The sequence below is a fragment of the Raphanus sativus genome, chromosome 1 (assembly GCF_000801105.2).
Source record: "Raphanus sativus cultivar WK10039 chromosome 1, ASM80110v3, whole genome shotgun sequence".
In the NCBI taxonomy this organism is placed as follows: domain Eukaryota; kingdom Viridiplantae; phylum Streptophyta; class Magnoliopsida; order Brassicales; family Brassicaceae; genus Raphanus; species Raphanus sativus.
The window spans coordinates 24001745-24026625 of record NC_079511.1 but is presented as its reverse complement, the minus strand read 5'-3'; the positions used below and the strand labels follow the sequence as shown (position 1 = coordinate 24026625).

General features: G+C 34.7%; 4 protein-coding genes across 5 annotated transcripts; 2 read left to right on the top strand and 2 right to left on the bottom strand.

The window, feature by feature from the left end:
• Window positions 1–2736: 2736 nt before the first annotated feature.
• LOC108816425 (RNA-binding protein Y14) lies at window positions 2737–4868 on the top strand. The gene is made up of 4 exons (XM_018589033.2): window positions 2737–3071; window positions 3566–3702; window positions 4120–4271; window positions 4562–4868. Exons 1-4 carry the CDS (start codon window positions 2807–2809, stop codon window positions 4605–4607), a joined length of 600 nt encoding a protein of 199 aa, XP_018444535.1. The 5' UTR covers window positions 2737–2806; the 3' UTR covers window positions 4608–4868.
• Window positions 4869–11722: 6854 nt separating this feature from the next.
• Window positions 11723–16533, top strand: LOC108853913 (ABC transporter G family member 13). 2 transcript variants are annotated; one of them, XM_018627398.2, is made up of 9 exons: window positions 11723–12015; window positions 13630–13709; window positions 13809–14270; window positions 14440–14562; window positions 14655–14810; window positions 14895–15179; window positions 15255–15527; window positions 15608–15715; window positions 15793–16533. In XM_018627398.2, exons 1-9 carry the CDS (start codon window positions 11802–11804, stop codon window positions 16147–16149), a joined length of 2058 nt encoding a protein of 685 aa, XP_018482900.2. In that variant the 5' UTR covers window positions 11723–11801; the 3' UTR covers window positions 16150–16533. The 2 variants fall into 2 exon arrangements, with proteins under 2 accessions (XP_018482900.2, XP_018482907.2); XM_018627405.2 differs by lacking the exon at window positions 11723–12015 and having other exon boundaries at window positions 13651–13709; window positions 13799–14270.
• Window positions 16534–16664: 131 nt separating this feature from the next.
• On the bottom strand, window positions 16665–18645 carry LOC108809359 (protein TRAUCO). Its single transcript, XM_018581508.2, has 2 exons — window positions 17460–18645; window positions 16665–17219 (listed from the first exon to the last, which is right to left on the bottom strand). Exons 1-2 carry the CDS (start codon window positions 18571–18573, stop codon window positions 16954–16956), a joined length of 1380 nt encoding a protein of 459 aa, XP_018437010.2. The 5' UTR covers window positions 18574–18645; the 3' UTR covers window positions 16665–16953.
• Window positions 18646–20949: 2304 nt separating this feature from the next.
• Window positions 20950–22790, bottom strand: LOC108809349 (phospholipase A1-Igamma3, chloroplastic). The gene has a single exon (XM_018581497.2). It carries the CDS (start codon window positions 22641–22643, stop codon window positions 21084–21086), a length of 1560 nt encoding a protein of 519 aa, XP_018436999.2. The 5' UTR covers window positions 22644–22790; the 3' UTR covers window positions 20950–21083.
• Window positions 22791–24881: the final 2091 nt, after the last annotated feature.

The following is a 24881-nucleotide window of genomic DNA, read 5'->3' as shown; positions in this document are numbered from 1 at the left end:
AGAGCAAATCGTAAGCTAACTGTTCGATTCTAGTTTCCTCAGTAAGCCACTAAGCCTAACAAACGAGTACATTAGAAACTAGAAACGATTAGACTCTTACTTGAGAATCGGAGAGAGAGAGCCGGAGAGGAGAGATAGCCGGAGAGGAGAGAGAGCCGGAGAGGAGAGAGAGCCGGAGAGGAGAGAGTGCCAGAGAGGAGAGAGGGCCGGAGAGGAGAGAGAGCCGGAGAGGAGAGAGTGCCAGAGAGGAGAGAGGGCCGGAGAGGAGAGAGAGCCGGAGAGGAGAGAGGGCTGGAGAAACGGAGAGAGAGGTCGCCGGAGAGATGAATCGTCGTCGTCGCTTCACCGGAGAGATGGTTGATGAACCCACAAACACAAATCATGCTATGGAGGAGAATAATCGAGAATCACCATCTAGGAGTCTAGGAGAAGAACGAGGAAGGCGAGAGGCGAGAGCAGAGAAGAAAGAGATGGTTTCACCAAAACAAAAAAAACCCTAAATTTTTTAATTGTTTGGGCAGACCGAAGCCCATTTGGGCAGAACCAAATTGTCCATGGGTGAAATGGGTTTTAGGCCCAGTTGGACCATTTGTGATTTGGTTGTAACTATGGGCCGCCCATTACAGTTTGGACTGGTCAAGCCCATGGGCCGGGTGACCATTTGACAGCTCTATATACTGTTTTGAAAAAAGTATAATTTAAAAGTATAATGACAGTGAAAATATAAGAAAAACAATAAAATTAAATGATTTAAAATTAAACAAAGATATCAAAAGACGAATGCCAACAAGACGAATGTAAGATGTCTTAACATCAAACATTTAAAATCTACAAGAATGATAAAGTAAAATTAAATGTTTAGCCAATAATGGCAACTACAACAGATGTAGTTGGACAAATTCTCATGATACAAGAAACTAACTACTACAGTAAAAAAATAGAAACAAACTCCAAGTTGAAACATAATGTTTACATTACAAAAAATACATATTAACTCACAAAATATATTATAGCTTGACGATGATGAAACTTACAATATAGAACAATCAAAGATCTCTATCAAAGAGCTGCAAAGCATAAGTAATCGAAAATATATAGTTGACATAATAACAAATAATTCTCCAAAATATATAAAGGTCAAACGAAATACAAACTTAATGGTGTAATACATACTGTTAATAATTTTATTTACAAAGAAACTATTAATTACTTTCTTATTGGCTACACATGTTTAACAAGGAAGATATTACTAAAAAAGGAAAAGAAAAATATTGTGATGCCTATCACTGGTTTCATTATTGCCCTTCAAAAAAGGATAAAAATGAAGTCCAATCTATAAGTTAGAAGTAAACTTCTCATCTACAACTCACAAGATTATCATCAAGAAAACCCAACTAAAGAAATAAACTTAGTCATCTTCTAAACTATATATATATTCACTTAAACTCAGTTTTAATATTTTAACAAACTATTACAAAGAATCTTCTTACAAAAATACGAGAAAATCGTCGATCCTCAAAAAAGGAAATAAGTGAGATTCCGTCGCTAAGTGAGAAGTGGAAAATTCATGGAAAATTACAATCCCCCAACATCAAAATAACAAAAATCAGAATATTTTTCTCCACATGACCGCATATACTATATCTTATACAAAAGATAGTTTATAAACACAGGAAGATTTTACAGTATTTGATTTTCACACAGTAGAATTATTAGTAAATTTTAAATAGTAACTATCCGCGCGTAGCGCGGAAGACGATCTAGTAGGAATAATACCCTCTTTCCCCCATTTCCTGATAAAGTAGTTTTCCTAGTGATAGTTGACAAAAAAAATTTCCTAGTGATAGTTGACAAAAAAAAAAGTTTTCCTAGTGTTTTTAAAAATAATTTTAGTTTCTTTTAATATCTTCATAGATAATTGGTATTTTCTCTGTTTCATAATGTTTTTTTTTGTAACACCTCTGTTTCATAATGTAAAATATTTTGTTTTGATATTTTATACTAATTTTATTGAAAACTGTTTAATAAATTATAATTTAGATCATTTTCCTATTTTATTATATTATTTTAATTTATATTTTTAATAGTAATTTTAGAAGAAATTCAAATTGTCCTGATTCTTGTAATTTTAGCTATGAACATTATACATTAACAAATAGAAGGATTATATATTTATATGGTTTTATAAACATAATTTTGTTGTTAATATCCCTAAATTAATTAAGTTTTGGCCGAACTTTAGCAAAAAAAAATTGAATATCAGGGAATCATGGCAATAAACACAGTTTTATTACTGATCTATGTTTTTGATGATGTTCATCATTACAACTGTGAAGTTGGTATACCAAAAATATGGTGTAGAGTATTTTAATTCTCAAGTGATAAAGCAATTTCAAATAATTCTACATCATGAAAGCTCAAAAAGGAATGCCAGGATTCTATCTCGACTGGTATCTCTGTTATCATCATTTTTATTTTCTGAAAAATAGTGATTTTTGTTGTGGTTTGAGAAAAAAAACCAAGATCGATTGTGATAAATTGTGTATTGTTGTTGGAAGTAAATTCTATTAGTGAAAAAGGAGAAAAGAGGCCCATTAAAAGTGTTTAAAAAAAAAAGAGGCCCATAAAAAGTAAATATAAAGCAAAGGCTTAGCTTAAGAGGGTGAAAAGAAGAAACAGCCCAAAAAGGCCCATTAAAGGCCTAATTAACATTCTTATAAGGTTACTAGCAGAAAGATCTAAAGAGAGACGAAAAACAGGGGAGAAGATTTGATCGGCATCGACGACGGCGGCGGCGGCGGAAGTTATGGCGAACCTAGAACCCGAAGCAGTCGATTTCGAGCCGGAGGAGGATGACCTGATGGACGAAGACAGTGCAGCAGCTGATCTCTCCCCACGCGCAGCCAATCCGCGGCTTAGGTCCACAATAGCCGGAGCAAACGACGATTCAGCTCAGAGGAAGACCAAAGGCCGTGGCTTTCGCGAGGAGAAAGATTCCGATCGCCAGCGTCGCCTATCCTCTCGAGATTTCGACTCACTCGGTTCCGATGGTGGTCCTGGCCCTCAGCGATGTAATCTCTCTCTCTTGCTTACATGTTTCTAATCTTTGCGTGATTGATTTGGTCTAGGGTTTTGTCTGTACTCATGTGGCTAGGATTCAATTTTGACCTAGAAAGCTTGCTCCTTTCTAGTAAGATAGAGTGTTAAGCTTTGGTCTTAAATAGAGACATACTCTTTTATGTGTTGTGTCCTGATAGTTTGCATTGGTCTTGATTCGATGGTATTAAAGATTTAGAACTGTTTGTGGGTGATTGGTTTGTTCTAGGGTTTACCCATGTGGCTAGGATTCAATTTGACCTAGAAAGCTTGCTCCTTTCTAGTAAGATAAGAGTGTTAAGCTTTGGTCTTAAATAGAGAAATACTCCATTGATCAAAAATAAATAAAAAAATAGAGAAATACTCTTTTGTGTGTTGTGTCCTGATAGTATGCATTGGTCTTTGATTCGATGGTATTTAAGATTTAGAACTGTTTGTGGATGATTTTGTTGTCTTGGTTTATGTGTAGCCATCGAGGGGTGGATCATTTTGGTCACTGGAGTTCATGAGGAGGCACAGGAAGATGATATTTCCAATGCTTTTGGTGATTTTGGGGAGATTAAGAGTTTGCATCTCAATCTCGATCGCCGTACTGGTTTTGTCAAGGTATGGAGTGTTGATAGCTTAACCGCCTTTTGGTGTTTTGCTGTATTTATTACAAAGCTAATTTTTCTGTTGCTATGTTAGATATGTTCTCATTGTGGAGTGTTGTTCTGTAGAGCTCTATACTGTTTTGTCCCAGAAGATACTCCTCTTTGGCATACTTTTTATGTGTTAATCAAATATAAAGATGACTAAAAAGAGAAGTAATTTTGCATTGTTGGACTACTGTTATGATAGATATACACATTTCTATGTGTCAATCAATAGCTTCTTTGGTATCAGAAATGGAAAGCTGAAATAATTAGATCTGTTTAAGAATGGGAGTTTTACGAGTTTGTTTTTGTTCTTCGGTTGTTTTGTGAATATTTTATGGAAGTTGTAATAATTTTACTCACTTCATTTTTGTCATTTTTGGTTTAGGGCTATGCTTTGATTGAATATGAGAAGAGCGAAGAAGCACAGAATGCTATCAAGGCAATGAATGGTGCCGAGCTTCTTACACAGAACGTCAGCGTTGACTGGGCCTTCAGCAACGGACCCAATGCTGGATCTTACAGGAGAAGGAACATGAGGTTACTATCCTAATCTCTCTTTTGTATCGCCTCTCTTAACCAAACACAACAAGTACAAGTTGTTTACTTTTTCTTTGGTGAGATTAAATTGCAAGTATCAAAGGTTACTAATTAAGAACATGCTAGTGAGAGTAGTCTTTGTTTTTTTTTATATTTAGATTTTAGAGTTAAGATTGTGTTTGTATATCAATCTTATAAACGTTGACAAAGTATTGACTTTCTTAAGTCCACTGGCCTTATTGTTTGCATTATATTCATAGCATCCTTTGATCATTGGGTACTTCTTACAGGTCTGGGAGGTCACAGCGTTCAAGAAGCCCGAGAAGACGTTTCTGATTGTGTTTCATTTGGTTCGGGAGTTGTCTCCACATCTCTCAGTATTTGGGATTCTCTCTCTTTATCTGTATGCCGCTGAGTGTTTCTGACTCTTTTCTTCTGGGTTGCGTAGGTTTGGTTGTTGTGTATGTGGTGTGTATCTTATGCATTTCCATAGGATTGTTGCGTTTTTTGTAACACCATGAGAGATATGGTTCAATGCTTCTGGTTTGGTAGAAGAAAAAACATTGGTTGAGAATGATGCTTTAGATTTTACTAGTATTAATTCCCAAGCACAGGCATGTTCATTATGAAACCAAGATGAATATTAATAGGTAATTTTTCTTTTCCAAAACAATAAAAAAAACTTTGATATAAAAATTCAGGGAAAGCATTTCTCTTGCACAAATTCAATTAGAATGTTAACATTACTTTTGTAGAAACTTTTATCGTGGTCGGTGTTTCTAGTCTTTTCGTTCTTTCCATGTGTATTTTTGTTCTTTGTAGTACTCATTTCCTTTTTTCTTCTCTAATGTTATATTTATTTAGAAGCTTTTGTTTATGAGAAAAAATCTACAAAATTTGATTACATATATAAGAAAAACAATATCTCTGTAAGAAAAACAACGTAAAAGTGTATGTTAATCTGTCAGTAAACAGAAGACTAAAACATATTTGGCAATAAGGAAAACTAACCTAGGTCTGGTCTTGACTAAAATAGTCATCATTTCTCCACCTTTTCTTAAACTCTATTTTTTGCCGTATAATGCTTTCAAGTTCATAAGAAGATCTCTTGGTGGCCTGGGAAAAACTATGTAAGGTCAAAAAATTTGGTTACAGAGTTTATAGCTTATAGTTTTAATCATACTTTTAAAATAAAATGCAACTTTTTAATATGCTTGTTTTAGCTGGAACATGAGGAACATTGACATATTTTGTGCATCAAGCAAGGTCTCACATTTTATACCTGCTTTAATCCTTGAACCATATATTAAAATGTTGTATTTTTGTTTTCGGTGAACTTTCTCGAAAACAATTATTCTTTTTGAGTAAATATCAGATATTTATTCATAAATGTCTTAACAAGTAAATATAAATGGATTTTTAAACTGTGGCTAGTACGGGTGGGCACGGAGCGGATATCCGGAATTTTAAGGATATCCGTGATCCGATCCGTGTCTTACGAATATTCGATTTTTCGATTCGATCCGTAACTCTTCGGATATTCGGAACATCGGATATCCGCGAATATCCGAATTCTTCCGGATATCCGGTTCGATCCGTAAAAAATAATAAAAAATTAAAAAATAAATAAAAATAAAAGAAAAGAAAAAAATCTGAAATAAAATAATAATATTAAATTATTTTTTTATAAAAAGTTACATACTTTCAAAAATTTTAATAACTAAATAATTAATTAGTGAATAAAAACATTATAAAACTTATATAAAGATATAAAAGTATGTATATTATATAATTTTATAAACATGTATACATATATATGTATATAACGGATCGGATCGGATATCCGTTTCTAAAAATATTAGTATTTGTGATTTGCTTCGTCTTTGACGGATATTGGATTTTACTATTTGCTTCGATTCGTTAAGTTACGGATATTCGGATTTTTCGGATCGAATCGGAACGAATAACGGATCAAATCAAAATTTACGGATATTTTTGCCACCCCTAGTGGCTAGGTCCATTCAAAACACTTGTTACTTAAAGTGAAAGGAGTCATTAGTCTATATGCCCAAACCCTAGTGTTTAAACACAAATGGGCCTAAGGTGTTTCGAAAAAAAAATCACAAATGGACCCAAATCCCATAAATTAGTAGAAAAAAATCGAGTAAAATAAATAAAAAGATACTGGAAAGGCAACTTTGGCCACGGTAACAATTGGTTTGGTTAATTTGTTTCTTTTTCCTTTTTAAGAAATATAAAAATATTTTTTATAAAGTTATGTTCACTTTGGATTGGTTATTTTGATTTTTAGTTTAGTTTGGATAACAAAATTAGAAAATATACTATTACACGAAAAATTTGACTTATGTTTAGTTTTAGTTTTTTTTGGGTAGTTTTAGTTAACTTGGATAAATTTTATAAATAATTCAAGGTTTTCAGATAAAATATAGGAAAATTCAGATAATTGAAAATATTCTGGATAAAAACATTTTAGATAATTCATTTTTGGATAATTCAGTTTATAGGTTGTTCTTAATTTTAAAGTATTTTAAGATATTTAGTCATTTTGAATAATTAAAACTAAATAAATAAATTTTATTTTAAAATTTTGGATACCTATTTGGCTTTTTGTAAAATTTGATTTTTTGGTTCCGTGATATTTATAAAATTTAATTCGATTTGAATTCTAATTTTTTGGTTCGGTACAATTTAGTTTTTAGGTTCAAGATAAATATGGTCTAGGAGGTAGAAATTTTTTTTACAAAATAGTTGAATTAAATAAATGTGTCAGAGTTAGGTAGTTTTATAGTTGAGATGTAATAAATGGAACGAAGGTTATATATGTATAGATATAGTACAGAATGTTTACTTTCAATTATCTCTTTGTTATTCCATATCTCATGAGTCATGACCAAATGAAGCTGACTTGGACACCCCATTTTCCGTCCTTGATTTTTTTATAGAACTTTATTATTTACTAATATAAATAGTTTGTTTTTGTAAAACTGACAAACTATGGAGATCAACGTGGCTAAGAATTGTTTAACAAAAAAAGTTAAAACAAAAGACAAACCATTAAATCACGAACCCCACTATTAGTTATTAGTGATTTAATTAGCTTAATCAACTTTTGATAGACATGAAATTTCAAAATAATGAAAATATATTATTATGTACTCCTTCTATTCCACAAAGATAAATGTTTTGAGAAAACAATTTGTTTCACAAAGATAATTTTTTCAAGTTTTCTATGCATATTTAATAAGTTAAAATAACAAATTGTTAAATTTTCTTTTAATTAAAACTATTGTTTTAAAGTTACTGGAAGTTGTTTTTAATAAATCAAGATATTTATTGCGTTTGTAATTATTTCTTAAGATTTGTGAAAATTGTAAAAAAAAAAATAATATTGTGGAAGGGAGGGAGTATAAATTAATATACTGATTTACTATTATTTTATTATAGATTATAAAAAAAAATATATAGACAGCTGAAAATTCATCCTAGCAATTCACTAATCATAGTTTAATTATATCATCATGAACCATTTCGAAAAAAAAATCATCCTACCAATTCTACTCTCATTGTGCTCAGTTCACTTTTTTCATCAACATAACATCAATGGATATATCTTCATCGGTCACTTGGTTCAGTAACAGTTTGGTTCCCGACACAAGTTTTCAAGAATATACACATACATATCCTCTTCGACAAATGTCTCTCTTGCGGAAGCAAACAGTAAAATTGGTTCATGTTACTCAAACTGTAAAATGGTTCGACGTCATTCAGCTAGACCCGTTCAAACATTCTTTGTTTCCTCGAGTTGTATAGTACTTCTTTTCTTTCAATAGTGACTTTGATTTACAATAGCATTAATGGACGATGAAAGCTAAGTGGTTATAATTATGACAAGGGCAAGAAGGAAGAAATCATTTAATAAGTTTATAGCTACCAACTTGATTAGGTTACAGCAGTAATGAATTCTTGTTGGTGCAATTTAAGAGAAGATTCAAACGTGTTAGTAATGTAACATAGTATGATATGAAAGATATGGTTAAATACAATTACGTAACCATCTGGCTATGTATCCCTAGATTGTCAAAAGTTAATATCTTATCTTCGATACTACACTCAACTCCTAAACTATATCATGATATTAGCTAGGAATGTTCATACCTTTCATAGATTGTTATGTTATTTTGGTTGTTCTATTCCGGTCTAATTATTCAGACTACCTCAAATTTAAGTAATAGAATGATCTTTTGATGCAAAAAAAAAACTATATTATGATGTAGGTATTTCAATGTGTAGTTTATTAAGCACGGAAGGAAAGAAACATGAGAAACTGTGACAAAAACTTTTACCACCGATAAAACTTGCAAGGCTCATTGACAAGACTAGGGGTGGGCACGGAGCGGATATCCGGAGTTTTAAGGATATCCGTGATCCGATATGTTTTCTACGAATATTTGATTTTTCGATTCGATCAGATCCGTAACTCTTCGGATATCCGGTGTTCCGGATATCCGCGAATATCCGAATTTTTGCGGGATATCCGATTTGATCCGTAAAAAATAATAAAAAATTAAAAATAAATAATAAAAGAGAAAAAAAATCTGAAATAAAATAATAATATTTCATTTTTTTAATTACATACTTTCAAAAATTTTAATAAGTAAATAATTAATTTAGTGAATAAAAACATTTTTTTGAACAACCGTAAATAAAAACATTATAAAACTTATTTAGAGATATAAAAGTATATATTATATAATTTTATAAACATGTATACATATATATATATATATAACAGATCGGATCGGAATCCGTTTCTAAAAATATTAGTATTTGTGATTTGCTTCATCTTTGACGGATATCAGATTTTAGTATTTGTTTCGATTCGTTAAGTTACGGATATTCAGATTTTTTGGATCGAATCGAAACGGATAACGGATCGAATCAAAATTTACGGATATTTTGCCCACCCCTAGACAAAACTGAGGAAAAAGGAACTGAGAAACATTTATTAGAAAAAAAATTGAGAAACCGATTGAATCCATATGAGAAATATCGGATAAGCGACTTCATGAAAGCATTTGTAACGGTTTAGCATAAAATCCATTATTTATTTTTTTAAATCCATTAATTTAAGTGATTTGAATAAATTTTAAATGCTCCAAAATATAAATGTTCTCTTTATCGAATATGTGCTCACGTTTATGTATTTAGTATAATATTTTCTACAATTTACACAAGGACAATTTAAAGTACGATATTTGCATTCATTCTAGGGACCCTTCGTCCTAATATAACAACAAAATTATAATGATTGTTATATAATTTGTGAGCAAGACCGTGTTAATCATTAAATAAACCCAGAAAAAATCAGGAATAATAGGTAAATACCAATACTAAACTAGTCGCATGCTGTTTTTTTTTTTGCTAAACAAGTCGCATGCTGTTTTACAATATACATTTACACGCACAATGGATATCGATAACATACTATTTTTTATCGACAACATACTTTGGCAAGGAAGTGTATCATTTGGGAACTATTTGCCAGCCTCTCTTTAAAGTTTTTTTCGGAGATAAAACGGGGTATAATAAAAGAGTTAATATTAAGTATTTTTTTTTCTAAAAGTATATTTTGGTTAAGATGATATTGGCTGGTAATACCATTTTGTACGGTGCAACTGAAAATATCAAAGTCGTTTAAGATAAAGCAGTGCATGTGCGTTTAAGAGTGTACTGATCATAACGTATAAGAATGACAAATCGCTGACACATGTGAACGAATAAATTTTGTTGGTGAAGAGGTATAAAATAAGAAATTTACTTGTAACGAAAGTATAAAATGATGATTTAAACAGATAAAAGATCTAGAATTCAACTCTGAAGTAAACAAATAATTATAAAAGATAATGAAAATCAACCGGCTTTCAAATATCTCTTAAGGGGGGTGTATTCAACTAAGGGTTTGAAGTGATTTGTATTAAAATGGTAAATCCACTGTTATTTAAACGTAAATTTTAAAAAACACTTTAAAATCCAGTGTTATTGAACTTGACATTTTATAAAACACTCTGAAATCCACTGTTATTGAACAAAATTTAAGTTAAAGATTTTAGAGTGCTTTAAGTATTTCTAGAGTGTTTGAGGGGAATTCCTTAGTTATAAAAATAAAAATACAAATCCCACTGTTTTAGATGAGATTCTAGAGTGTTTTAACAAAAATCACACAAAATTCTCAAATTTTTTTAATTCTCCTGCAATCATCTAAAAAACTCATTAAAAATCAAATCACTTCAAATTTCATATTCAATACACTCCCCTCTTGAATTTCCCCGGAAAGATTAATCTTTTTTAGAAAATCAACCGGCCGTTTATTGTACTCGCGAACACATGTTTCAAACGATACTATTACACAGAAATTTCAATTCAAAACTCAAAAGTACCACCTTATAGTCAAAAGTTTTGACTCAAAACTTAACATATGTTAGGAAATATTGAATATATACATTATGAATCTGCAATATATTAATTGTTGCCAATTTTTAAAGCAACGTTTTATAAAATAACTGAAATTGCCAGAAACGATTTTTTTTCTTTTTTCAACTGATTTTAGTCAGAAACGAAAATTATTGCAATTTGAGTGATATATGTATGTGATATACACTAAAGTGTTATATTTCCTAAAATCATGAAACGAAAAGCATAAGTTCATATCATTCGCATGTCTTTAGATCTCGACTTATCTGGTATCTAATGGGTCCAACGAGTAAATGAATATAAACATCAAACGTCAATTATTCTGTCACATGCATCAGTCTATGCATGAATGATGATGTACATATATAATACACAGAGTATATATAAAAAAATATGTCTTTGCATTTGTTAAATATAGTTTTCGTTGCTCAAAAAAAAATAGTTTTCTGTATCTAGCATGGTTTATATTTCTTTGATTTATAAAATATGTAAGCTAATAGCATGATTGATGGAAGGTTATCACAAGAATTCTCAAAATTATATCAAATTATACATACTATTTTATTATTATTATTATTATATTATAATTATCATGGTTTTGAGATTTTCTTAATAAAATATATATTTATTTAGTTATGTTAAAAATATAAATATTTATAAATGCATATAGTTGAGGTATTTTGTTTGGAACCCCCATAGAGGTAATTTGCATATAGTTGAGATATTTATATTTAGTAATAATTATTTTACCGATTTTGGCTTTAAAAAAAATATAACACTTCTTCAAATCATATCATTTCTTGGTAGAGTTTCGGTTTAACTCCAATTGGTTTAAAGAAATTGGGCCACCTTTGTAAATTCATTCATCAGACAACACCAATTCTAATATATATATAATTTTACCAAAAAAAAAAATTCTAATATATATATATATATAAGATCATAACCATCTACAGTTCTACACATGCTTCACTCTTCTTCTCACAAAAAACCCTAAGCATACATTCGGCAACCACCTAGCTGTTAGTTTCAATCTATATGGCTACTACTCCTGAGGAGGTGGAGCACGGTGGTGATAAGGCGGCGATGTTCCTGACGTGGGAGGATCTTACGGTGGTGATTCCAAACTTCGGGCAAGGACCGACGAAGAGATTATTGAATGGAGTGAATGGTAGTGGTGAGCCAAATAGGATCTTAGCCATCATGGGTCCTTCTGGTTCTGGCAAATCTACACTTCTTGATGCTTTAGCAGGTCACTCTCTTTCTCTTACACGAACACACACACACACACACATGAAACACCCTCACGTGTGAGGCATAGCTCGTCGCTTATTCTGCATTTTCTGTATAAGTGTAGCTTAACTTGTGAAGTGCTATACTCGATATCTTACTATTATCTATATTAACAGTATTACACGACAATCTTTGATGTGCAACCTTGTCTTTTGAACAAAATTCTCTGATGTAGTTGGATTTTCTCTCTTTAAAAAATTAGCTTATGTACGTAATTATAATATGTAAATTTCTTATGCAACTAGATGCGATATTCAATACTATATTTGGTTTTTTTATAGAGCATAATTTCCCTCTCTGAAAGCAACAATGTATGTAGAGTTATAAAACATTAATTGAAGTTATTCTTAGCTCTTCTGTAGCTTTGACCACCCCCTTCAATTTATGAGATATTTCAACATATATACATATAGTTATGAATATTGAAAACAATGCTATATTTATATATAAATTTCATATACACGATGATACATATATAGGTATTTCTAACTTTATATTTATGAATTCCATCTACCGAACTTTGTTCTATTATAAAAGTACTAATTAAAAGTGAAACAAAGTTGCAATTTTCATGTTCCTCATTAAATTTACATGTGTCGTACATTTAATATTGAAAAAAATGATAGCTACATACAATACCATTTTAAGAAATTCCGCAGTAAATTTCTTATTAACTAATAATTTTAAATGTTAACCAACTACCAAATACCAACAACCTGACACAAAAATTTAGTGTTGCCAATGATCCGGTTAATGGTATGGTTTCAGACAACAAAACCGAATTGGAGTCCCTAGTAAGCCGTTAAACTCCAAACCTTGGAGATAAACTCGGTTTGGTGACTGGTCAGATCGTATCTACCAACTTAGAAGATGTTCAATCCAAAAAGTATACAACTAGAATTGAATTTGTGACTTCCTACTATATCACAAGAGTTTTAACCACTAGGAAAATTTATGGTTGGTGAACGTTTATATTCTTATTTCTGAGTATAATTGGTTGAAGCTGTGGTTTTATGTTTTCTGCTCTAAATTTTAGATTTTAGCTTTTTAGCTTTGGTTTCAATCTTTTTTTTTTTTTGCTGTAGAATTTTTCAAAGCACTAAATAGCTCTAGAAAAACTGATTTCTAAAGAAAACATATTTCCTTTATGTTTGGAATGTAGATTTATTTCTTAAAATTAAAGCATACATATTTGAAAAGAAGATTATAAGAATGAAAGTGGGTGTTCACAGCTTATTCCAATTAATCCTTCTGTCTGTGGGAAAACGATTAAATCAGATAAAGGACACATGCATTTCCTTATATTTTAATAATTAGCGTGCTATTAACTTAAATGACATGTTATTTTATTCATGTCATGAATTTAGAGAAAATAGCACACAGTTTTGTCAATGCTCATATATATGCATGCATAATAGTACAAAGAAGTTGTCAAAAATTAAAGTACAAGTATATGCATTAGTAAAATGGTACAGGTTTATCATTTGGTTATTTGCACACACTTGGCTAATTTATCCCAAAATTATAGAGAGGTCGATTTTGATTACAATAGTTACTTGTGTGTCTAGTACAGGAAGATTAGCAGGGAATGTAGTGATGAATGGCAAGGTTCTTGTCAATGGCAAGAAGAGAAGGCTCGACTTTGGTACTTCTGTAAGCACATCTCATCCTTTTTAACACAAGTTAAATTCTTATATCACAAACCCTAAATCATTAGATGTTTTTTTAAAAAAATTATTGAGAAACTCTCAGGCCTACGTGACACAAGAAGATGTGTTGCTAGGAACTTTGACAGTGAGAGAATCCATAGCTTACTCAGCTCATCTCAGGCTCCCATCAAAGCTAAGTAGAAAAGAGATCAGTGACATCGTGGAAGCTACAATCACTGACATGGGTCTACAAGAATGTTCAGACAGGACTATAGGAAACTGGCATATGCGTGGAATAAGCGGAGGAGAGAAGAAACGGCTCAGTATTGCAATTGAGGTCTTAACCAAACCGAGACTCCTCTTCCTAGACGAGCCCACAAGTGGTTTGGACAGTGCCTCGGCTTTCTTCGTGGTTCAGATCCTCAGAAGCATCGCTAGCAATGGCAAAACCGTGATTTCTTCTATTCATCAGCCGAGTGGTGAGGTCTTTGCACTCTTTGATGACTTGCTACTTCTCTCCGGAGGAGAAACTGTTTACTTCGGAGAAGCAAAGTTTGCAACAAAGGTACTAACTACTTAAAGATCAATGTTCCAAAAATTGATAATCCGTAGATAGTAGTTTAATAGAGGATATTAGTGTCTAGGCGTCGCATAAACCGGTTTTTAGAATACCAGGTGTAGGTGTATATACCAAAACATGTTCACTTGTGTTGATGTTTGCTTCGTGTTTGTAGTTCTTTGGTGAAGCTGGCTTTCCTTGTCCTAGCAGACGGAACCCATCTGACCATTTCCTTCGCTGTGTAAATTCAGACTTCGATGGTATCACAGCAACTTTGGTTGAATCTAGGAGAATCCACGTTAGTTATTCTTCTGCTCTTTTTCTTGTTTTTGGTTTCGCGAGCTTAAAATATACACTCAACCAAGCTTATGACATCTTCTGCTTCTGCAGGATTCTTCTTTCTCTCTTTACCAAGAAACAACAAACACGTTAGACCCCTTGGATAACATGCCAACAGCAGAAATTAGGACAACCCTTGTAAGAAAATTCAAGTGTTCAGAATACGCACTAGCTTCACGAGCAAGAATTCAAGAAATAACGTCAATCGTAAGTTCATGACTTGCCATTTCCTCTTTAACACACACAATCATAACTAGTCTTGTAAGCACAACTTAAACTCTGATGCAACAGAAGGGACTTGTCACTGAAAGGAACAATGGGAGTCAAACAAGCTGGTGGAAACAGCTAAGAGTGCTTACTCAACGATCTTTCATTAACATGAGTAGAGACTTAGGCTACTACTGGATGCGGATTGGTGTCTACATACTGTTATCCATCTGCGTCGGTTCTGTCTTCTTCAACGTAGGTAGAAACCACAAAAATGTGATGAATACTGCAGCTTGTGGAGGATTCATGGCAGGTTTCATGACGATTATGTCAATAGGAGGTTTCCAATCTTTCATCGAAGAGATGAAGGTAAAGAGAGCTAACATAACACCAAACCTCTCTAGCTCTGTCTTTATGTTTTAACATCTTGTCCTTAAAACACAGGTGTTTTCTCGGGAAAGGCTCAATGGACACTATGGAGTTGCAGTATACAATGTGTCTAACTTCCTCTCCTCGTTGCCTTTCATAATCCTCATGTGCCTTGGAACAACCTCAATCACCAACTACATGGTGAAGTTCCAACCCTCAGCTTCTCACTTTTTCTATAGCTGTCTCGACCTCATCAGTGCCATTGCAACCGTGGAGAGTTGTATGATGATGATAGCTTCAATGGTTCCTAACTTCTTGATGGGAGTCATTGTAGGAGCTGGCTACATTGTAAGAACCCTCCCCATCTCTCTCTCTCTCTCACCTCTGTGTACATATCGATAAACTGCTCAATTTCTTTCATGTCACAGGGAGTTATGATATTGAGTGCTGGATTTTTCAGACTGTTCCCTGCATTGCCTATGGTGTTCTGGAGATACCCAGTGTCTTACCTAAACTATGGTGCATGGGCACTACAGGTAACTAGCCAGGTTTTCTCAGCTTTTACTATGGCAAACAGATATATCCAAAATGAGCACATCTGAAAAACTTGCAGGGAGCATTCAAAAATGAGATGATAGGAATCGAGTATGATTCTCCGTTACCTTTGGTACCAAAGATGAAAGGAGAGCTCATTCTTGAAACAGTTCTTGGGATAAATCCAGCACAGTCAAAGTGGTTGGATCTAGGTGTTGTGATGATGATTCTCGTTGCGTATAGGCTTCTCTTCTTCGCCATCCTCAAGTTTCGAGAAAAGGTTTTCCCGTTGATTCACATGTTATACACAAAGAGAACTCTCAGCCATATCCAGAAGAGGCCTTCTTTCAGGAGAATGTCACCTTTCCCTTCCAAGAGACACAATGTTCACCATGCACTCTCTTCTCAAGAAGGTCTTAACTCTCCACTGCATTAGAAGCATATACAGCTCCCCAATGCAATTTCCATGAGTGGAAGATAGTACTTGCTAACCTTATGCCAGAGTTTCATATATTTCAATATGCTAGATGTTACTACTACTACTCTCCTCAAACTTGTTAAACTATTTGTAGCCTGTTGTGTGAGGATAAAAAGAGAGATATTATTCGTGCTGACTAATGGGATCTGTTAAGCAGGTGGATAGAACTCACAAGCATACATGAATCACTAAAAAAGATAAGAGAATGGCTACGTTCTAAGATTAGAAGAGATGTTTAGCTGCCAGAGATTATAGGCAGAACCACAGAAAAGAAAATAAATCAAATAAGACGTTTCCTTCACTAACTACAGCTACATATAAATATGAACCAATGGAAAGACTTGTTACCTGAAAGCACAAAGGTAGTCCTTGTTTGGTGAGGATTTTAGCTGCCAAGAAACAGAATCAAACTAAAAAAAGCATTCTCACCCTAAATTACAAACTTTGAAAGTATAAGACCCAGCAGATATGTCAAGTGTCAACACTGGAAGAAAAGGCAAATATAAAATGTCGGAAGTATTACATATGAAGGATAAGAAAACATACAAATGAACAATCAATAACTTTTGACGAATATGGCTAATCCAGAAAGAACTACATCAAGTTCTGAAAGTAAGAAAAAAAAATGCTAGTTTCCAGCGTATTGGAGCAGACATGTACAAACACATTCGCTCATTTTCTACTCATAAAATCGTATCTGAACCAATGACTAGATATAAAAAACTGTGTTAAAAATGTTAAGATAACGCCTGCTTGTTCTACCTAACTCTTCATATCATCAGAACCATCATTTTCAGGTTTACCATTGAATCCATGATACGGAACCTCCAACATGGGCCTCGGGGTTGCACGCCCACCAAAATCCTCAGGGTAAAACTCGAAATCAGGGCCAAAATTGAACTTGACAACACAGTTTGGCTGGTCAGGGAGAGTGTACATGGAAGCAGCAGGGTAGTAACGACCGCCAAAAAGATCTTTGAAAGCAACTCCCTGACATACACCATTTTTGAAGAACGATATTTCACTACCTGCATCAGGAGGGAAGCATTCTTTAACAAAAAGTTTGATTTACGCATTGAAACTGTGATTAAGAATCCCTACTATAGCCACATATCAACTATCAACAAAATCAAAGGAAGCTCTCTCAGCATTCACATGAAGCTTCTGTCCACTTAAACATATGCAGCTAAGTAATAGCAGAACACTAACTACAAGAACACGAACTTGTACAAGTGAATAACGCAAACTCATACTTAAAAGCATCATACCTGGTACGACTTTAGGAGGCTCCTCTTTAGTATCAGGCGCACACACATATCTCTGCCCTTTATACCACACATAACGAGGCGGCTTAGGAGCAAAACTTTCCCCATCAGGCAAGTTAATATAAAACCCAATAACATCACCTTCCTTATACCCTTCCTCAGCATACTCCCCTCTCACAGCCTTATGCACCTTACACCCATCAACATCCCTAAACCCAAAACTATTCCCATCATACCCAACCGGAGCCTGTAAATCCCCTTTCTCAGTCGACCAACCAAGCCTCGTGTGCCCCGTCTCCCCCAAGCTCACAACTTTAACCTCAAAGTACCAAGCTCCTTCCACAACACCTCTCGTAGCTCTCACCATCCTATAACCTTTGCTACTCCCCGCCGTGAGCCTGTCCTCGCTTACTTCAACTTTCTCAGCCTTGTAGACTTTCGAGAGGCGGATGATTGAGTCGGGCGTGTCGTCTCCCTTGTCGGGGAACCTGGGAACTGGAGTGATGAGGACCTTGTCGTCCACGGCTGCTGAGCTCGGCGTGTTGTTGTTGTTGTTGTTGGTGTTGGCTTTGCTCTTCTTCTTCCCTTTCCGTGTGCTCTTCGTCACCCACACGTTGTTGTTCTTCTTCTTCGATTTCGATTTTTTGGTCGTTGTTGTTGTTGTGGCGGTTACGATCGGAGTCGGCTCCTCCGACTCGTTCTTCACGGTGAGGGAATCGAGCTGTTTCTGTTTCTTGATTGGTGGCTCGTCTTCTTCGGCTTCGTCTTCTTCTTCCATTACGGTGTCGTTTTCGACCTCTTCTAATACGGCGTCGTTTTGGACGACGGGTAGGGATTCTGATTTGAGGGATTTAGGGTTGTTGTCGGAGGAGGAGGCGTTTGGAGCGTCTGAGTCGGATTCGATTTTTAAGTCGGATCCGGGTTGATCGGGATCCGGTTTCTCCGAATCGGTTTTGTTTGGTTCTTCGATTGTAGGGGAGGGATCGTGTTGTGGTGAAGAATCGTTGAGTTCAGAGGGGACAGGGGTTGCGATAGAGTCGTCGGGAAGAGAGATTGAAGCTTGTGGTTCTTCTTTTTCTTCGTCTTCGAGAGTGGGATTTGAGTGAGGAGGATCCATTGGAAGTTTCTTCTGATAGAGAAGAGCTTTTCCGTGGGAGAATGTTGTTTAGGAAGAAGGAAAGAGAGAGAGTTAGTTCGACCAGAGAGAAAAAAAAAAGGAAGAAGGAAAGAGAGAGAGTATGGAGTGGGTATGGGCCTATATGGGCTTTTGTAGGCCCAATAAGAAACGAGTTCTGGAACGTGGCGTAGTGTTTAGTCCCACTTCAATTTCATGTTGGGTCGCTCAGTTTCATTACATTGGATCCTTCCATGGCCAACGACCCGCAACGTTCTCCTTAGACCATAAGTATCGCACGTCCCCTAACAAGTCCTTAAGGTGGTTTGACGTGGGTCTCACCATTAAAAGTCCTAGACTTCTTCTATATGTCCTTAAATAAGAATAGTCCTAATTGTTGTCCTTAACTGTTTGTGGGCCCCACTGATATGTAGCGACCCACAATTGGTTTATTTTAATTTTTTTTTTTTTTTTTTAAATAAAAAAAAAAGTTTAAGAATCACAGCGATATTGATGCCCTTAGACCATAATTATCGCGGTCTCTTGAGCCGCGTATTTAGAGTATTTAGGTTTAAAAATAAATAAAAATTAGCTAATTAAGCAATATACGTTGCTTAATAAAGACACGCAAGAGACGGGGTTCCAGAGGCACGTGTCATTCATTCAACATCATTCTCTCTCACAACCGCCTCGTCTTCTCTCTTTTTTTCGAGGTGACTAGCGATACGGTGATCTCTCCGTGATGATGATATCTCAGTCTCGTCGACGGCATCAGCCGGAGTCTCTATCGGTGGAATCGTCGTCTCTCTGTCGTCGACGACTCTCGTCTTCGTCGCTCTCCTCGACGATTCCGCATCCCTCTCGATCTCCACTGAGAGTTATTTTCCTTGTTTGTATATCAATGTGATTATCCTCAACAATGCAAACATATATGCATCTTATAAGTTTGTTAGAAGATATGAAAGTGTTTTATATATTTTTTTAAAAAACCCATAATCAAGAGACTTGCAATAAACCACCTAAAAGTTCAAATCTCTTTATAAGTCTCTTAATTCACCTTTACACTTTAAAACTATTAAAAATAATGAAGAGACTCTTTAAGGGGTTTAGGGATAATTATGCTCTTACGTCTTCTTTTTAACCCTTTATGTAAAGACATATATTCACTAGTAGATGACTATTTCTATACCATTATGTGGTTTTATGGTAAACCTAATTTTCATTGAGCTTGTTAAACCCTAAAGACACATGGTAACCAATAAAATGATAACTAAATCAGTTAAAGTTTCTAATGACCTCACTAATGGACCAGTGATTCATGTTTTAGAAGATTTTCATTTTGCGACTCAATGAAAACATGCGTTAATAGAAAAAGAATATTTAAATGAAATTCTATGCATTAAAGGAGAACAAGTTTAATATATGTATGAATATTCTAGAAGTTCAATACATTTTTCATCACTCAACTTTGATATATGATTGAGATTAAAGAAAAAAATTGTCAAAATAGTTAGAAAGACTTAGTGTGGAAATAATCAAAACTTGATGAAAAATGCGGTTCTTTTCTTCACCTATAAATACTGGTTTTGAAACATCACAAATCAACATTAAAAAAATTCTTTAAAAAAATGTATAAAAATGTTGTAGGTAAAAGGAGAAAAATCTTAGCTCTAACTTAAAAAAATAGAAATAATCTTCTCCTTATAATTTTATTATGTAATTAATCTCAATGTTAAAGATCTTAGATTAGATTTCATGTAAAATCATGTTTACACTTTATACATAGAGATGTCACAGTGAATATACACATCATACACGATACATCAAATTTGTGTGATTTGTGGTGCCATGAATTGTTTTGTGTGCTCAGATCCATTAAGGATTTAGTGGCTTATATATGATCACGATTCATGAAAAACTTTGTGGCTTGAACCGTCGTATCTCTTTCTTTATCTTTCTAATACATTCTTTATTTTCAAGCGAAAAGGTAGAATCAATACTCTAGTCATGACTCTGGTTTCTGGACCATGAAAAGTCTTAACTAAGCGCATTATGACAACTCTGAATCCCTCATCTTATATCGTGCGCACATCGATGTTGTTGTTGTTGTTGTTGTTGTTATTTCACGCGTGGGAAATACAGAGATTCATCATAAAGATTTTTATTTTACTTTTGAGTGGTCGAACCACTCAAGTAACCTTCTAAGCATGCACTTTCCTGTGGTCCACTAAACTTCCACCTTGTATGAATTTACCGGCTAATTCTTAACCGGTGAAGGTTGACACTGTCTATTTCCTATGTGCAAAACCACATACTCTAGCTAATCATGTCTTTTTAGTACAGAGAATGAAAGTTTTGGGGATGGATGGTGATTGGTGACGGCCTCCAAAATATGGAAGTGTTATTAAAGACGTAACTAATTAACATGTTCAATTTATTGTACACCTTGGTCCACAAAACAAACAAAACAGGCAGGTTTTATATGATTATATAATCGTTAATTATTGTTTTGTCTAAGTCAGCGTGGTGGGTTTAGGCTGCCCGTCGTTGATTTTCCCAAGAACTTGTTGAAGATGATGTGTGATATCTTCCGGTCGATGAGGCTCGAGACGTGGTCGGTCAGGCAAAACCCACCGTCCATCTCCGGTCTTAACCATCCCTTTGTTCTCGTCTTGTCTCCAACAAGGCGGCACGTGATAGTCACTTTTCAGAAAATCACAACTCTTGTTCACTAAAGCTATGTCCCTCTTCGTCACCAAACAAAACTTCTTCTCTTCTCCTTCTCCATGATATCCATCCACCAAATGAAGTAAAGCTTCTAGGTTATGTGCACAGCCCAAATCCTTAGTTTGTTTCAGAAACGGGCTTTTCTTGTGGTCCAAGGCAAGCTCTGTCCCAACGTGTGCGTAGCTCCATGGGAATGATGTCGCCTCCTCGATATATTTCTGAAACTGAAACTTCTCATTTGCGAATATCCCTGGAACTGAAGGTACCTTGTCATGCACGTTTATCACTCTCAAAACCTTGACACCTAGCTCTTCGCATCTTTCCTTGAACCTCAAGTTACCTACACGAGGTCCTGAGAAGGAGAACACACTAACTGGGACTTTAGAGTTGTTCTCCGGTATGTGATTCAAGTTAAGCTCCGCGATGTCATAAGCACTGACCAAAGCAAGAGCTGCACCGAGGCTGTGACCTGTCACCGTGATGCTTATCTCATGACCTGCTTGACCATAGTACTCAGCAAGACGTTTGACTTCGGACAAAACCTGTTCTCGTGCTGAAAAGGAAGAGAATTTGCAAGAGTCTTCTTTCTTGGTGTACAAGTCATGAAACCCTAATTCAATCTTGATTGAAGGGTCGTCACCGAAGTTAGCTGAACAAAGAATGTCTTTCAAGTCATAGATCCATTCGAGATAAGTGACCGTGCCCCTCCAAGCGATGACTATGTCACGTCTCCCGAGCCTAGCCACCTCTTCTTCGTCGGTAGCTACAGCAATGTAACCCATCCAGTTTGCATGTTGGCTCCAAATAGAGCTGAGTTTTGATCTTTGGAAGAAGTTTGGGAGGTTGATGTTGGAAGTTGCGTAGAGGTAACGCGTTATGGTGTAGCCCTTGTGTAGATTTAGGTCAAGGTTTGAGAAGAAATCTGAAGGATGGTATTTGCAAGAGCCGCAGTATTTAGAGTGAGGATCAAAGTCGAATGAGTCGTAGCAAGCTTGAGCAAACTCGCCGTAACGTATGATCTCTCTTCGAAGATGGTTGTTCATTGGATCTAGTAGTCCATCCCAGTTATTACAACCTTGTACTTCTCTCCAAATTGATCCAAGACTCACTTCTTCGAGTTCTTCTTCTTCTTCTTCTTCTTCTTGTTTGTTGTCTAAAACAAGGGGTTGCTTATGTTGAGTTGATGAAGAGTTAATTCTTGTGCAAGAAGATGAGTAAACGATGGAACAAGTCTTCATATGGGTTGGCAAGATTAAGGTTTTTGGTTTGGTATTGAAGATATTGTGAGGAGAAGAAGTGAGGAATATTGGGTTCTTGAGAGCTATTAGTGATGATGGAGCAGCCATTTGATTTGGTGGTTTGCTTGTTTGTGTAGAGACTAAAGAGCAAGTGAATGTATATAATAAATATATTAGTTTTGATTTAATTTGCTTTTGTTTTTGTGTGTGGTTCTGATTTGGTTGGGTAAAGAGATGATGATGAATTTGGTACAAGCAGTTACCTCTTCTTATTCTTGTGTGTATTTAATGGGGTTGGTTGCAGAAGAGAGCCGACGTGCAATTCAGTAGAGGTTTCTTTCTTTTCCTTTAATGGAGTCTCTCAAATTCTTATGTGCGCCACTGATCTGTTAACACGTGTATGTGTGTATTAAAAATGTGAATAGACCGAACTCAAGAAACAAGAAGTGCTCCACTTTCTAGTGAGATTTAGATTCTTCTATTTGAATTTTGAAGTGATATCAAGAGAGAAAATCAGCTAGTGGAACATCATAAGTTTGAGGATGTAATGATTTTGACGTTAAAATGATTTACAAATTTTCTTTGGTGGATTATGGATGGGTTTAGTTAGTACAATGTATAAATAGTGGTAATAAAAATTTGTTATTAGTGGTTGGCATAATTTGCCAAATATTTTTTTTATTTGGTAGGTACTTGTATATATTTTTTTGGTTAAATACTTGTCTGGATTTGTTGAGACATTACTCCTCACCCCACAGGGAAACTAAAACTTGACCGAATAAACAGTTAACTGATTATGAATTATAAACATGTTACTTTCAGCACAAATTCAATGGAGTACATATTTAAATAGTATAGCTACAATTTTTAAGGATCCAAATCAAAATATATATCATTGTAATTTTAATGTTTAAAAGTAGTTAAGCTGTATTAATCTATTGAAATAGCACCAAAATCAAAGTATGACATGCTTTTTGATCAATTTAATGATCTATTTTTCTTATAGAATTCCTAGTTATTCAGTGATTAGAAAATGTTTATGAATGAAACAAAAATAAATATATATGAATAAAATGAAAATAAATGAATGAATAGATGGAGTGGAATCAAGTGAAGCAATGGAATCCAAGAAGAAGAAGTAGGTGCGTGTAATCGTCTATGGCACCAACACCAATAATGGGATCCGTGTGCTTCTCCTGGCCGTCGACAGCAAAGGTGGTGGGTGCTTTTTGTTTCTCCAGGCTCTTCCCAAATAAAACTAGCAGCAGGGAGGTAAGGAGGAGGTGGCTTCTTTCTGAGCAGAAAGATATGGCGAATCTGACGATGTTGGGAAGCGAGAATATGATCAGAGACCACACATGGTTAGCTTTTTCATTGACAGGAGTAAGGTTCGAGAAGTAACCAAGAAGCTAAATTAACGGTTAGAGAAGCATGGGATGAGATTGGTTCAATCTTGCTCATTTACTTTTACAACTTGGTTATATATGTTGACAACTCAAGGCTTCATGACTTCATGTGTGAGTAGAGTATAACCCTTGTTTCTCTCTTTATATGCAAATCTTAGTGCAACAAAAAAGACAAAATGATATTTATCTTTTTTTGTCAAAAACTACTTTCAGCATCCTGCTGGTGTTTGTTCATCCATCTGGTGCTGGAAATTCTCTCAAGAGACACGTTTACTAGCTCGGGAAGTACCATGGAAACAAAAAAAAAACAAGAAGTTTTTAGGTTTGGACAGATCAGGTTCTGGCAACAGACACTGCTCGTGCGACGTGGATAGTAAACCTTGATAAATGTGAGCAAACTGGTAATTAAAATCCTTCAAAACCCCATAAAAATGAACCAGTCTCTTCCTTAATTTTGATATATATATATACACATATATATGGCAGGGAATGAAAGGAAATGCTGTATAACAACTGTCAAATTCACCTCAAAGGTAACAAGTGATTAAGAGAACATGCACTTGTACAGGAGTATAAAGAAATTTGCATGAGTTGATTCAGTTTCTTGAGGACTGAAAATGTATGTTGCAATCGGAATCAAAACAAGGGATATGCGTGTAAGAAATTGTGCAGCAAAAATGGTCGGTGGAATCAGAGTGAAAGATGATAGCAACTGAGATCATCTGAATGATTATCCTCTCTCTGTTTTTTCTCCATAAACATTACAAACACACAACAAAGATCCTATTATTGGTTGAATAAAAGTTACATTTCAAACGCCATCTTGTGTGTGTTTTGGAGTCGGTTATTTCACCATTCCCATAAATTAAATCATACTTTTTTCAGCAAAGGTTTCACGTCAGTGGATTGTTATAACTTATAAGTTATTCAAAACTCTAAA

What these genes read in the sequence shown, in the direction of transcription:
- LOC108853913 (XM_018627398.2), top strand. Translation starts at nt 11,802, where the DNA reads ATGGCTACTACTCCTGAGGAGGTGGAGCACGGTGGTGATAAGGCGGCG. An exon ending in ACTTCTTGATGCTTTAGCAG is followed by an intron (nt 12,016 to 13,629) that starts GTCACTCTCTTT and finishes TGTCTAGTACAG; the next exon opens with GAAGATTAGCAGGGAATGTA. An exon ending in CTTTCATCGAAGAGATGAAG is followed by an intron (nt 15,180 to 15,254) that starts GTAAAGAGAGCT and finishes CTTAAAACACAG; the next exon opens with GTGTTTTCTCGGGAAAGGCT.
- LOC108809349 (XM_018581497.2), bottom strand. Translation starts at nt 22,643, where the DNA reads ATGGCTGCTCCATCATCACTAATAGCTCTCAAGAACCCAATATTCCTC.
- LOC108816425 (XM_018589033.2), top strand. Translation starts at nt 2,807, where the DNA reads ATGGCGAACCTAGAACCCGAAGCAGTCGATTTCGAGCCGGAGGAGGAT. An exon ending in TGGTCCTGGCCCTCAGCGAT is followed by an intron (nt 3,072 to 3,565) that starts GTAATCTCTCTC and finishes GTTTATGTGTAG; the next exon opens with CCATCGAGGGGTGGATCATT. An exon ending in GCCGTACTGGTTTTGTCAAG is followed by an intron (nt 3,703 to 4,119) that starts GTATGGAGTGTT and finishes TTTTTGGTTTAG; the next exon opens with GGCTATGCTTTGATTGAATA.
- LOC108809359 (XM_018581508.2), bottom strand. Translation starts at nt 18,573, where the DNA reads ATGGATCCTCCTCACTCAAATCCCACTCTCGAAGACGAAGAAAAAGAA. An exon ending in GCCTCCTAAAGTCGTACCAG is followed by an intron (nt 17,220 to 17,459) that starts GTATGATGCTTT and finishes CTCCTGATGCAG; the next exon opens with GTAGTGAAATATCGTTCTTC.